Source organism: Eurosta solidaginis, chromosome 4 (assembly GCF_040869045.1).
Source record: "Eurosta solidaginis isolate ZX-2024a chromosome 4, ASM4086904v1, whole genome shotgun sequence".
Lineage (NCBI taxonomy): Eukaryota > Metazoa > Arthropoda > Insecta > Diptera > Tephritidae > Eurosta > Eurosta solidaginis.
The window spans coordinates 153,919,801-153,932,404 of record NC_090322.1 but is presented as its reverse complement, the minus strand read 5'-3'; the positions used below and the strand labels follow the sequence as shown (position 1 = coordinate 153,932,404).

The 12,604-nt window shown below is 39.6% G+C and overlaps 1 protein-coding gene across 3 annotated transcripts in view; it reads right to left on the bottom strand.

The window, feature by feature from the left end:
• hang (hangover) overlaps positions 1-12,604 on the bottom strand; it is a 111,214-nt gene that overhangs the window by 30,688 nt on the left and 67,922 nt on the right. The window contains exons 5-6 of one of the 3 annotated variants that reach the window (XM_067783468.1): positions 7,732-8,133; positions 4,545-5,557 (exon numbers count right to left, since the gene is read on the bottom strand). In XM_067783468.1, coding sequence (XP_067639569.1) covers positions 4,545-5,557; positions 7,732-8,133 — 1,415 coding nt within the window. The remainder of the gene's footprint in view (positions 1-4,544; positions 5,558-7,731; positions 8,134-12,604) is intronic. The other 2 variants (XM_067783470.1, XM_067783469.1) reach the window with 2 other exon arrangements.

Below are 12,604 nucleotides of genomic sequence, written 5' to 3'. Positions count from 1 at the left end.
CAAATAAAAAAACACTATTGGATACCCAAACTTAGAGATAAAGTTGAAAATTTCATTCGAAATTGTATCAAGTGCATTATGTTTTCTGCCCCTGCTAATGTGACCAAGCGCAATCTGCATAATATTCAAAAAAAACCTATACCGTTCGATACCATACATGTCGACCACTTTGGTCCATTGCCTTCCGTCAACTCAAAGCGGAAATATATCCTAGTGGTGATCGACGCATTTACTAAATTTGTCCGCCTATATCCGGTAAATTCCACAAGCACAAAAGAAGTCATAGCCAGTCTCGAGAAATACTTCAGCTACTATAGTAGACCGAAGAGGTTAATATCAGACCGCGGCTCTTGTTTTACTTCTCTCGAATTCAGCGCATACCTGTTAAAAAATAATGTATCTCATGTCAAAGTTGCCACCGCCTCGCCGCAAGCGAATGGTGAAGTAGAAAGAGTAAATAGGGTCATCAAAGCCGTTTTGACCAAAATTACTGAGCCGATAAATCACGCCAACTGGTCAGTCATGTTAGGACAAGCTGAATATAGCTTAAATAATACCATACACTCTACTACTGGGCACTCTCCAAGCGTGTTGCTGTTCGGCGTAGAAGAGAAGGGCGCTGTAGTCGATGAGCTGACAGAACATATCGAGGACAAACAAGAAGTCAACGGGACACCGAGTCACGAGACAACTCTGGCATCGCCCTTGCAGCTATTGAGAGGTCACAAGAATACAACTTAAGGTACTTTTCCAAAAGTAGTAAGCCACCTGAGACATACGCCGAAGGTGATTTCGTAGTAATACGTAATGTCGATACAACTGTTAGAACTAATAAAAAACTTATACCGAAATACAGGGGCCCGTATGTGATCCATGAAATATTACCACATGATCGGTATGTAATTAGAGACATTGAGAATTGCCAATTAAGTCAGTTACCCTATGATGGCATTGTTGAAGCTTCGCGCATTAGAAGATGATCAGCAGACCAAAAAGAGCTTGAATAGCCCTCAGCAAAACCCAGGCGACACTTCTCGCATGTATTAGGTTTAGCTAGAATAAGTACATAATATGTAAATAGAAAAACTCATAAATAATCGAGTCGATTATAGTCAGGTTGGCCGAAGCTGTAATCCACTGAAATGTGGAAGTGTCGGTTGCTATCCGAAAATGGTTGCGTACCAACCTTAAGAGTTGCGTTGTTACTGCCATCTATTGAGGAATAGAATAAGAAGCTCGGCAAACGCAATCATTTAGTGTAAAAGTACGGCAACCTGCGTTTAAGGTAACGAATGTGGCGAACAACCAATCAGGTGTTCGCTTCTACTCTGTAAATACTGACGCTGCCCTCTGTAGGCAAAATTATGTAAGGTCTTCTTAGTGATACTCACTTGTAAAAATGTGATAATGTGGCAATGCCTTTTTTCGGTAGAAAAGAAAGATTCATTAAATAAAAAGAAGTTTTAGCAAGCCTGCGCAAAAACAGAATAGCTCCTGATATTTTATTTAATAAAAAACATTGGAAATTAAAATTTATTCTTTCCGCAAGGATTGTTTATGTTTTCGCTTCATCTTCCTCTACTTCGGCAGCTTTCTTTGGCATATAACTGGACCCAACGAACAGACACAAATTATAGCTGTCTATTATAATGGAATCAATAGCCGCGGCATTATTTGTGGAGTTGGAAAGCAACGCATACGAAAATGGCCAGGCGAGAATGGAAAGGCAAATATTGCGAGATTTGTGTAATCTATTTGAGATGAGTGACGAATTTTAAGAAATTGAACTTAAAAGTGGTAAAGTTTAATGACTTATTTTCTTATTTAGGTTCAAAAAAAAACTTTCGACTTAATAAGGATGCTTTCAAGTATGTGTTAGATACTTTTTCGGGGCGAATTCGTCCAAGGACTTCGGCATCGACATCTGCCCTTAATATTGTAGTAGCTGCTTTGAGATTTTTTGCAGAAGGCAGTTACCAGCATGGAATATGGGTGGATTATAATGTGGGAATGGGAGAGTAAACAGTGTGAAAGTCACTGTCTACGTTTCTGGATGTAATGCAACCGAAAGTATGCCCTCAGTGGATAACATTTGAACAAAGCTAAGAGGAGAAAATACAAGCGAAGCAAGAATTTCATGCGAAGGCTGGCTTCCCAGGAGTCATCATATCCCGCATTGTTGCCATTAAATTAGCCAAGGTGCACTTGTGTTGGAAACATAAAAAACAATCACCATCAAGCCTTTTACGTGTCTCAACAAGTTTTACTTACATTTTTGTTAAAATTCTGTTATTAATTAGTAAAAAAAATAAAAATAAAATATTTTTCCGCCAACAAATTTGCAACTTAGAAAAACGGAACTACACAAAATCGAACGATTCGAAGTTGGATCGAAAGAGATTGGAACACAGAATATCAAAGTTGCCAAATCGAAAAAATTTCAATCCAAGTCGAAATGCAGAATAGGGGTGAATATACTCTGTGAGCTCTGCTCAGCTGAGTATAAAAAGGCACAATAAAAATGTATTAGGATGGGTGCAATCTCGAACTTCGAAAGTCAATAGCTTTGTTTTAGAAACTGACTTCGATAAACGGGGAAACGGGCTTTTGTTTATGAATTAATATCTATGTATATAAAACTTTGTTTTATTCAGAAAAAAATTATAAATGTAAATAAATATGAATGTGGGGTAACCACTTAATTATTTGAGAGAACTAGAACATAGAAGGCGCTCTCATAAACAGCAAGTTTTCCTATAAAAGCTTCACTTTGTTCGAGACGATTTTATCACTTGTAACGTAGCGTTACAATAACGTAAATCCTCCCTGTATTTCCTTATTGACTTAAACCTGAACCTCCCTGTACTTATTTTTCTATAGCATAGCTACCTGAACCTCCCTGTACTTATTTTTCTATAGCATAACCAACAACCACTTGTACTTATTCTTTTATAGCATAGTCAACAACCACTAAATAGCAAACCAATGAAAATCACAATAATGGTGTGTTGACTTCTCAACCAGTTTGCGGCACCACCCATATAAACATCGAATTTGCATTTTTGCAATTCAGTCCTCGCAGGTGAGCCAGCGGGAGTGGATGTCTTTTTTAAGACATACTTTTCCCTCCTGCTAGCTGGCTGAGTGGAAGGGGCGCCGTCATGGCACGGGTCACCCTTCACTTAGGTAAGGACGACGGGGCGGATGCCTTGTGCTACTTTGCCCCCCGCGCCCTCCTAGGTGTTGAGTGGCCCGACGCCTTCATGGCGATTTAACCCCTTCCCCTCAGTTCTAGCTTAGGCTGGCTGAGTGGAAGGGGCGCTGTCATGGCGCGAGTCACCCTTCACTTGGGTAAGGACGAAGGGGAGGATGCCTTGTGCTACTTTGCCCCCCGCGCCCTCCTAGGTGTTGTGCGGCCCGATGCCTAAATTACCATTCCACCCCTTCCTCTCAGCACTGGTTCCGACCGTGAACCGATGCGTGCGCACAGGGGCTACCGCTGTGCCGTTAAGGTGCACTTCCCCTCCGCCCACGGGTCGACCCACGGTGTATCGGCTGGTACAACCCCGCCCCCCTTACGCACCTTCTACTAGTGTGCAAGAAGGGAGGCGGGGGTGTCCAGCGGTGAAACCAGCACTAACGAGTCCTTGCAGTCTCTTCCCCAGGTGACCGACCGGCTTCCTATCGATTCTGCCGAAGACTGCCGATCAATCCGATACCGTCAACCGACCCCGCCCGGAACGAGCCGCCGCTGTCCAGGTAAACCCCATCGCCAGCCTACTTCCCCTCTCACCACGGCCCTGGTACGCGCTCCGTAGCCCACCGCCGCTGCCGTCGCATCGTCGCCCCTCTGGTGCCGCCGCTGCTTCCATCCCGCCGGTCCGCCATACTACTGCCGTGCCCATCCCGCCTTGCTGGTGCCGCCGCTGCCCCACTAACCGTCGGCCGTTCGCCATCCTACCGCCGTTAAGCCGCTGCATCCATCACGCCGCTGCTACGACGACCGTTGGCCGTTTGCCATCCTACCGCCGTTCAGCCGCTGCATCAGTCACGCTGCTGCTACGACGACCGCTGGCCGTCTGCCATCCTACCGTCGTTCAGCCGCTGCATCCGTCACGCCGCTGCTACGACGACCGTTGGCCGTCTGCCATCCTACCGCCGTTCGCCGCCCTGCCGCCGTTAAGCTGCTGCATCCGTCACGCCGCTGCCACGACGACCGTTGGCCGCTTGCCATCCTACCGCCGTTAAGCCGCTGATTCTATCCCGCCGCTGATTCCGTACCGCCGTACGAGTCCGTCCGTTACCCGACCGTTCAACCGCCCTACCGAACCCCCTCTACTCCAACGACCGTTAGCCGCCGCTCCGCCCCCTCGCCATCTTGCGACGGAAAGCTGCTACCCGCCTAATATTGCCAGCCGTGTGTGCGTGTGTTCGTAACACATAAATATTGTGTAGTTATTCAGTAGGGGTTTGTGGGACCTCTACTCGACTCTGGATTGACTTAGACAAAACCCACCTCATACACTATTATGTTTTCAACTTACCCATAAACTCTTACGTCCGCTATATACGTTTCCGCAATCCTTACAGGAATAATCATTAGAATCGAATTCGTCATGAGAATTTATATGAATCGCCAACTTTTTGTTAGTATTGAAGTTCGATGGACAATATTTGCATTGATACCAATATAAGGGTCCAGTTGTTGCTGAAGTATTCAAAGTACTGCGATCAGTTGCACCACCACCACCAGTACCACCTACACTACTCGCCGGCGTCGATATACCCGAACGATCTGCTGGATTTGCGGCACTACTAGCCTCAGTTTCAAAATTTGTCGCTGTGATCTCATCAGCACCACCCTGTTTCTCTGTAGATGCTGCTGTCGCACTGCCATGTACACTAGCTTTATGAAGCTTTAACTCACCTTCACTGCGATATACAATCGAACATATATCACATTCAAATTGTTTAACAATCATTTCATCTTTTAATAATGTATTGTGTATTTTGAACATGTGCACTTTCAGGCCCTTTTCATATGCAAATTCAGCATCACATAATTTACATTTAATAAATTGTACATTACGTATTTGATGATCATTTAGCATATGGAAACGATAAGATTTCTTTGAAGAGAAACGACGCTGACAGAGACGACAACGCATGCGTCGGAAACGACGATCAGCAGCTTGTTCTAGACTACGTTTGAAAATCGCTTTTTGTACAGCGGTCTGATGTTGCATAGCTGGTGGTGTTGGTGGTTTAGAAGGTGATGGTGCTGGTGTTATAGTTAGGCCGCTGGGGGCTGATTTTGTGGGGTTTAAAGCACCTGGTGAAAGTGCGCTATTTTGTGCAGCTGCACTATGTGAACGCATATGATTGGAAAGACCTATATTGTTGCTGAAAACCGCATTGCAAATGGGACATTCCTTCAAACTGGTAAAAACGTTCCCACTACCGCTGGTATTGCCACCAATGCTAGTTGTTACAGCAGCACCGTTATCTGTGCGCATTTTCTTTGCTACATTCTCACTGGAATTCTCATCGTCGTCCGCTGTATTACAAAAATAAAATGTTTAAATTAATGTTTTTAATCTATAAAAAAGTTATTAGTTTCGGAAGTATAGATAATGATGAATAGAAAGTATCTTTCTAACCCAATTTGTCAATTCTACCGGTTTGAACTAGTCAGTAAAGAGCTTATGACTCATTCACTAGACAACGAAAAGTCAAACAATTATAAAGATTACTCATAATTCAATAACTAGAGGTTTGTTCTCCAATGATGACAGAGCTTTGACACTCCCAACTTGAAAAATCTGGATGAAGTAAGGAAAACAGGGAATAATTCAATCCGCATCAGCGAAAATGGTAGTAGAAAAGTACCTTTAGTAGTATATTAGTACAGATAATAAATTTGTAAATGCGAACAGGTTTTAGAGGACTTAATTCATTTCTACTAAATATTTCGTGTATTGATAAAGAGTTAAGTTCGTTTGGTCATTCTTTCAGAATTTGTTTGAAGAATGTCGTACGTTATAATTTTATGCAAAAATACGCTATCTCAAAATTTGTTGCAAAAACTCCCTATATGAGCATAAGTTCATTTTGACATAAGATGGTGTTAATGAAAAGCATTCTGAAATAAGGCGTTCTTCAATCTAATTCTAATATAAGGCGTTTTTGTGACAATGTGCGAAATTGCGACATGGGGTGATAACTCTACTCAGCAGCCGCAATGAACTGCCAAAAAGTTAAAAGAACATGGGTTATTTTCTTAGAACTTTATATTCCGGCCTTCACTTTGACAGAAGAGTTGAGCTTTTTTGCGGTCGTGCTAGGTTTATTGGGATTTTTATTCTGAAATTTCGGAAAGCTCTCTTCCATTTAAGTATTCATGGAAGTTCTTCGGATAAACCGTTAATTTAGAATATTCGGAACAAGTTCGTTTCATGCTACCTCACGAGGTCCGAATATTTCAAATAAGTATATACATAATATTGCAAATATAAAACGATTCCACAAATTCTTAAATGGAGACGAATGCTCCGAACATACGGAATGAACAATTAACATGCTCAATGAATACATTTCGTTTTGGCAACGCCATTATTTACTAATAACATTTTTACGTGAACCGATTTACAAGTCGAGTTTTTGACGTTGAATTTTAAATTGGTTAACGTTTCTTGTGTTCATAGGTTTAGGTTAGTGGACGATTCCTTAGTGTTTGTACTTTTCATAAAATTAACCAAGTTCAGCCACACTAATACTATGGACAAACACACACCAAATTGGCAATTTATACCATTTGGGAAATTTATTACGCAATTTATCATATAATAAATTGTAATAATATATTGCCAATCTATAAAAATATTGCGTTATAAATTGTTTCAAACTGCAAATGCAACCTTATAAGGTGTGTTTATTGAGTAGATTTAAACGTCAATTACGCATGGCTCAACTATGTGGTTGGATCATCTCATCAGCCGATTTGATTTCTTTCATTTCACTGGAGTAGGGATTGTCAAAAGAAGATGGCAACCTAAAAATGAAACCAAAACATGGAAAACATTTTCGTACAACACACACAAATTTCAAAGTTTTAAGTTTTCATTCCATTCCATTCGCCTAATACCAACACGCACGTTTTGAAAGTCTGATCAAAGGTACGATGTTGCTGTAGAGATAAGCCAACCAGCTATCAAATTACAATTGTGTAAGCTAAATTGAGTTGTATGAACACCACTCAATTTAAATCGAAATTGCCTCAATTTATTTTTCTGTTTAAACATAGTATAATAGATCATGCCATGGTTAATAAATTCATCATCAAATTAAAAAAAAATGTTCTAATGAATTATGCAGTTCAGTACTGATGTACGGATGTCAATGCGATTTGGGAGCAAAATGGCTGCAATTGTCAAAAAATTTGTCAGTCGAGCAAACCTCTTGCGATTGAATCATGAAGATTACTATTGTTAGCTAAAAAAAAACATCATGTATTTCACATTTATGTATATAAATTTCGGTTCTTTAGATTTTTAATATGTGAATAATTTTTTGAAAATTTGTGAAACTTTTATTATATATGACCAAAGCAGGTGTGTGACTAGCCTTCTAGAGCTAAATAAATACTAAACTAGAAAACTAACACACCTAAACAGCTTCCAAGTAAACAAAACGTTTTAAAAAAGGAAATATCTACTTTAAAGCAACACCTACCCACTGAACCGCCATTTGTTATTGACATTAAATCTTTCATCACATAATCATAACGTCCTGTGTAAACATTTTGTGTATTACCATAGGCAATCTTAACCGCATCCGCATTCACAATATATTCAAAACCAGTATGTCGTGCCTTATCTGCTGCATGAGCGCTAACCATATGTTCACGTAAATTTGATAACCGTGGATAGCCAATACTACATTTAACACATTTATATGTTTGCGGCAATTGATCGGGATGTTTCGATTCCATGTGACGCAGTACATTGTTATAATTGTTATACTGTTGATCACATATGGGGCAAGCTTGTGGCATACGTGAGAAATATTGCGATTTTGGTTGATTTGAGGTGGTGACTTGTAGACTGCTGCGTGACTCATCTGTGGATGAAGCGTCTAGTAATTTATTAAACAATATATTTATTTAAATATATGTATATATTATATACTTTAGCAAGACTGTGCCACAGTTTGCGGTTTTACGGATGGAAGACCTAGAAGACTGTACTGCTACCTTTCAAACTTTTTGCATACTCGTATATTGCGGAAATATAGCTATTGTTGTTGTTGTCGTAGCGATAATGTTGCTCCCCCAAGTATTTGAGAAGTGTTATCGATGTGATGGTCCTTTGCTGGATACGGATCCGGTGCGCTCCGGTAACACAGCACCATTAAGGTGCTATCCCGACCATCTCCGGAACGATTTATATGGCCACATTAAACCTTCAGACCACCCCTCCTTCCCCACCCCCAAGTTCCATGAAGAGCTTGGGGTCGTCAGAACCTCGTCTGCTAGTTAAACAGGATTCGCCGCGGATAGGTGAGGTTGACAATTGAGTTTGGAGAAGCTATGTATTGCGCTGACAACCTGAAGGGTTGCGCTACACAACCCTTTGAATTTGGTATTTTAGTCGCCTCTTACGACAGGCATACCTGCCGCGGGTATATTCGGACCCCCTAACCCGCTGGGGGTGCGGAAATATAGTGGTTTGCGGTTGTGGCAAATTGTGCATAAAGTTATATGAATTGTTTTGTTTTTAAGCCTTTATGACAAGTATTAACAGGGGTCAAAGGCAGATCTTCGAAAAAATCAAAAACGTTAAGTAACACAAAAGAAAGCTAGCAGATCTGGTAATGTGACACGTGTACTGCCATGTATTTTGATGCGCTGATTCAGAATTGATCTAGCGGGTCCAAGTTCGATTTTAACCTCAAAAACGTTCAATAGTTCTATAAGTAGAACAAAAGCAAAAAAAAACAGTTTCTTTGAAACCGCATTACCAACAGGCAAAACTTTAACACATGATTACATATAAAGTATGTACTGTGTAAAAAGAATAAAATATGCAAGGAAGGCAATTGGGATAAAGTTTACAACAACTAAGGCATGGCGTGGCTGAACGCGTTTGTAACACTTCAACCATCGTAAGAGTGAGGGTTCAAATCCCACACTCCCGGGAGAAAAGGCTTTGAAGAGATTACAAGGTATAATCGAAACAGCTGTCGCCTTATCCGTCCTGATGTCACGTTGTAAAAATTTTTCCCAAATTATTAAAACGAAAGTAATTCCTTTTTTCGGTATTTAAAGTTCAGTCCGAAACACGGCCCGTAAAGCCGCATCAAAATAAATGCGTATATATCTGTCGCATTACCATGTGCACCTTTTTTTTATATCGGTGTAATTTATAGCATTTAAAGAGCCCGCTCATTAAGCATCCAGCCAATTTCTATAACAACAAATTGGTTTCAACCAAACCAAATATAATGTGATTTTACTGTTATTGTAAAAATATTTCGTCCTGGTAAGTCGATATGTTCAATCATGGATATGGAACATGCCCGATTAAACCGGGTTATGCTACGGTAAAAGCTCTTGGTCGGGTAAAACCCAATTCATTACGATGCATAGATCCGGCTGCCGTGAAAATAAAGCATCAAGGTCGCAATATTCGATACACCTGGGATGTCTTCCTCAAACGAAAATACCAAATCCACTTCGCAACGACTACTAAGACGCTGGAAAAGGAATGGTCGCTTCGCGAAGCGCATAATTTACAATTATCTGAAAGGACGAGGCGTTAAAACCCAGAGAAAAGCCACCCATACAACGATAGATAAATTCGTCTATTATTATTTTAGCGTTTATGAATGTTGTAAGCAAATAAAAAATAATTGGCGCGTAGAGATCTTATGCCGAGCTTCTCTTCCAATATGCTTCGTGCTCCTTTTAGTCTTTCCTACACATTGACGTGCGGGGCCCTACATGTTTTATGCCGACTCCGAACGGCGTTTTCAAGGCAGACGAATTTTCATTGAGAAGCTTTTTATGAGAGGAACACATTCAGAGTGTTTGCCAAAGCACTACCGAGGCGCGACTACGCTTAGAAAAACTTGTTTCTAATTGAAGTTTTTTTTTTTAATTTCCATGTTGCTTTACTCAGGACTTGAACCAAGTAGGCTTTGCACGTTAGCTTTTAAAACCCTTATTCAGACAAGATAAAACAGGGGCATGTAACATCCGTGATCGTATAACTCGTCACGTAAATACATGATTTCCGGATTATGACATACGTGAACGTACTACTTCGATCGTGATTTTGGATCGCAACATACGTGACGAGTGACTGAATGTACACCTTACGTTCCACTTTCATTCGAACACAAACTGGCGATCGTATACACACAAATTTTATTCAAAATGTAAGAAAATTGTTAAAAGAGATGAATAAATAAAATAAAAATTTGGGTTAAATATAATAACAAATTTCAAACTCTTATTATTAACAAAGTTCGAGTTCAAACAAGCTTAATCCAAGCCAAAAAAAAAAAAAATATTGGCAGAGTTCATGGCGAGACACCACCTTTGGTAACGGCTTGCTTCAAATTTAACTTCTCCAGAAAGTAACTAAAAGCTCCTTACGATAAGCGAAATCTCAAGAAACTGTAATAAGGTATGTAATAGCATATATGTAATACTCCTATATTGCTAAAAGAAAATGTTCGCAATGTGTTTTGAATTCGAAATCCTATAAAATTTTTGTGATTGTAGCAGCATAGGTGTGACAAGAAAAAAATTTAATTTAGGTACATTCGATTATTGAATACAAAAACAAAAACGTTTAAACAGCAATATATCGGCACTCTGATGTTTGGGAATGTACCTAGCCTTTTGTAGCAATATAGGAGTATTACATATACATATATGTAATAGTCTAGAACAGAAGTCGACTGCTAATACGCATCCAAAAATATCGAGAGAGGTGTCAAAAGACGCGTATTGACTTCGACAACAATAATCCGACAGAAAAGAAAAATTTTAACATGGCCGGTCCACCAATGGGTTGGGATCAAAATTAAATGCGTGCAAAATCCCTTTGTACACAAATTTTTTTTCAGTGCACAACATTACAAAAACCACATGAAAATTGCCAACTTCAACTACAAATATTTTCTGACAGATAAAACTTTTCTTTTCCGCCTTCGGATTATTGTTGTCGAGGTTAATACGCATTTTTTGACACTTCTTTCGATATTTTTGGACGCGTATTAGCAGTCGAGCCCTGCTCTAGACTTTTACCTGCAAATTTTTTTGTTACAAAGAAACAATACATAAATGATATGCTTGCGCTTTGTTCGATAAGTGCAAAGGGTCGCTATTACAAACACAACAATAAAATTGTATCTATCGCAGTTTTTTTTTATTTTTTATATTTTTGCAACCAATTTGACAGTTCATAATCTATTGTGAGCTAAAAATACAGCTCCACCTAATGTGGATCGTAAAATTTTTGTGAATTGAAAATAAATTACGTTCCGTTTGTATGTTATAATCCCATTTTGTTTATACGTTTGACGTCTCACGTAATTTTCTTTCGTATGGTTGCCGATCCGTGATCGTATGTTACGATTCGAGCTCAGTCTTTGCATTGCTTTGGCAAATAAATGGCGAAACCGCTTTCGATAATTATCGGTAATATCCAGCAATACCTAAACTGTGTGGAACTTAGTTGTTATCAAACCATGAAAGAGTCACAAGGTAATGAAACCTTCTTCCACATGACCAACAGTCAGAGTGAACTTAAAACAAGACAGGACTTCTCTCCTGACACGTGATTTTCCACGATAATTCAGTACATTTTAACTGACCCCGCTATTGTTAGAGTTGGTTGGCAGTAAATCGATTTTTTTTAAACGGTTTTATTTAGGTTGACTTGACAGGCTGGACAGCACTTTTTTTGTAATTGAAATTTAAGCAAAGATTTTAAAAATTATAAGATGGTACATTGTAGACTTGTAAAACTTTGTGGAATTTGTAGGACGGCTGCGCGAAGAATTCACCATACTTTTTGCTATGCTGTCCTCCTCAACATAGTTGATTTTTTTAGGCTGTTTAACTCTGTAATCTTTGCTGTAATTTATTTTGCTTTTAGAAAAATTACCAATTTGAAATAAGCTGGCTGAAAAATATTGGCATAACAGCTTATATTAAATCAACAATGGAAAATCTTGGAAAATTTGAGCATATGTGGCAAAATCGCGCGTTCGTTGAACGAAATGTTGGCAATCTATTGATCAACACTAGGAAATTAGCGACATTCCATCAACTAAGCAGCACTTTAGCAATACTACTGTTATTATTTGGCTGCTCAAACACACCCATATTAATTGTGCATTAAATCTAAAATATAAAACTCAAAAATGACTCTGCTTGTTATGTCCGCAACATTTCTTTAGTTCAAAGTCACAGCCAATAATAGCCAAAGCCATAATAATTTACACGAGTCATCAATTCTTTCTCTGATTCAAAAGCTGAACTACCAGCGCTACAGTCATCAGCTCAGTGTCATCATTGCCAGTAGCGCCAATA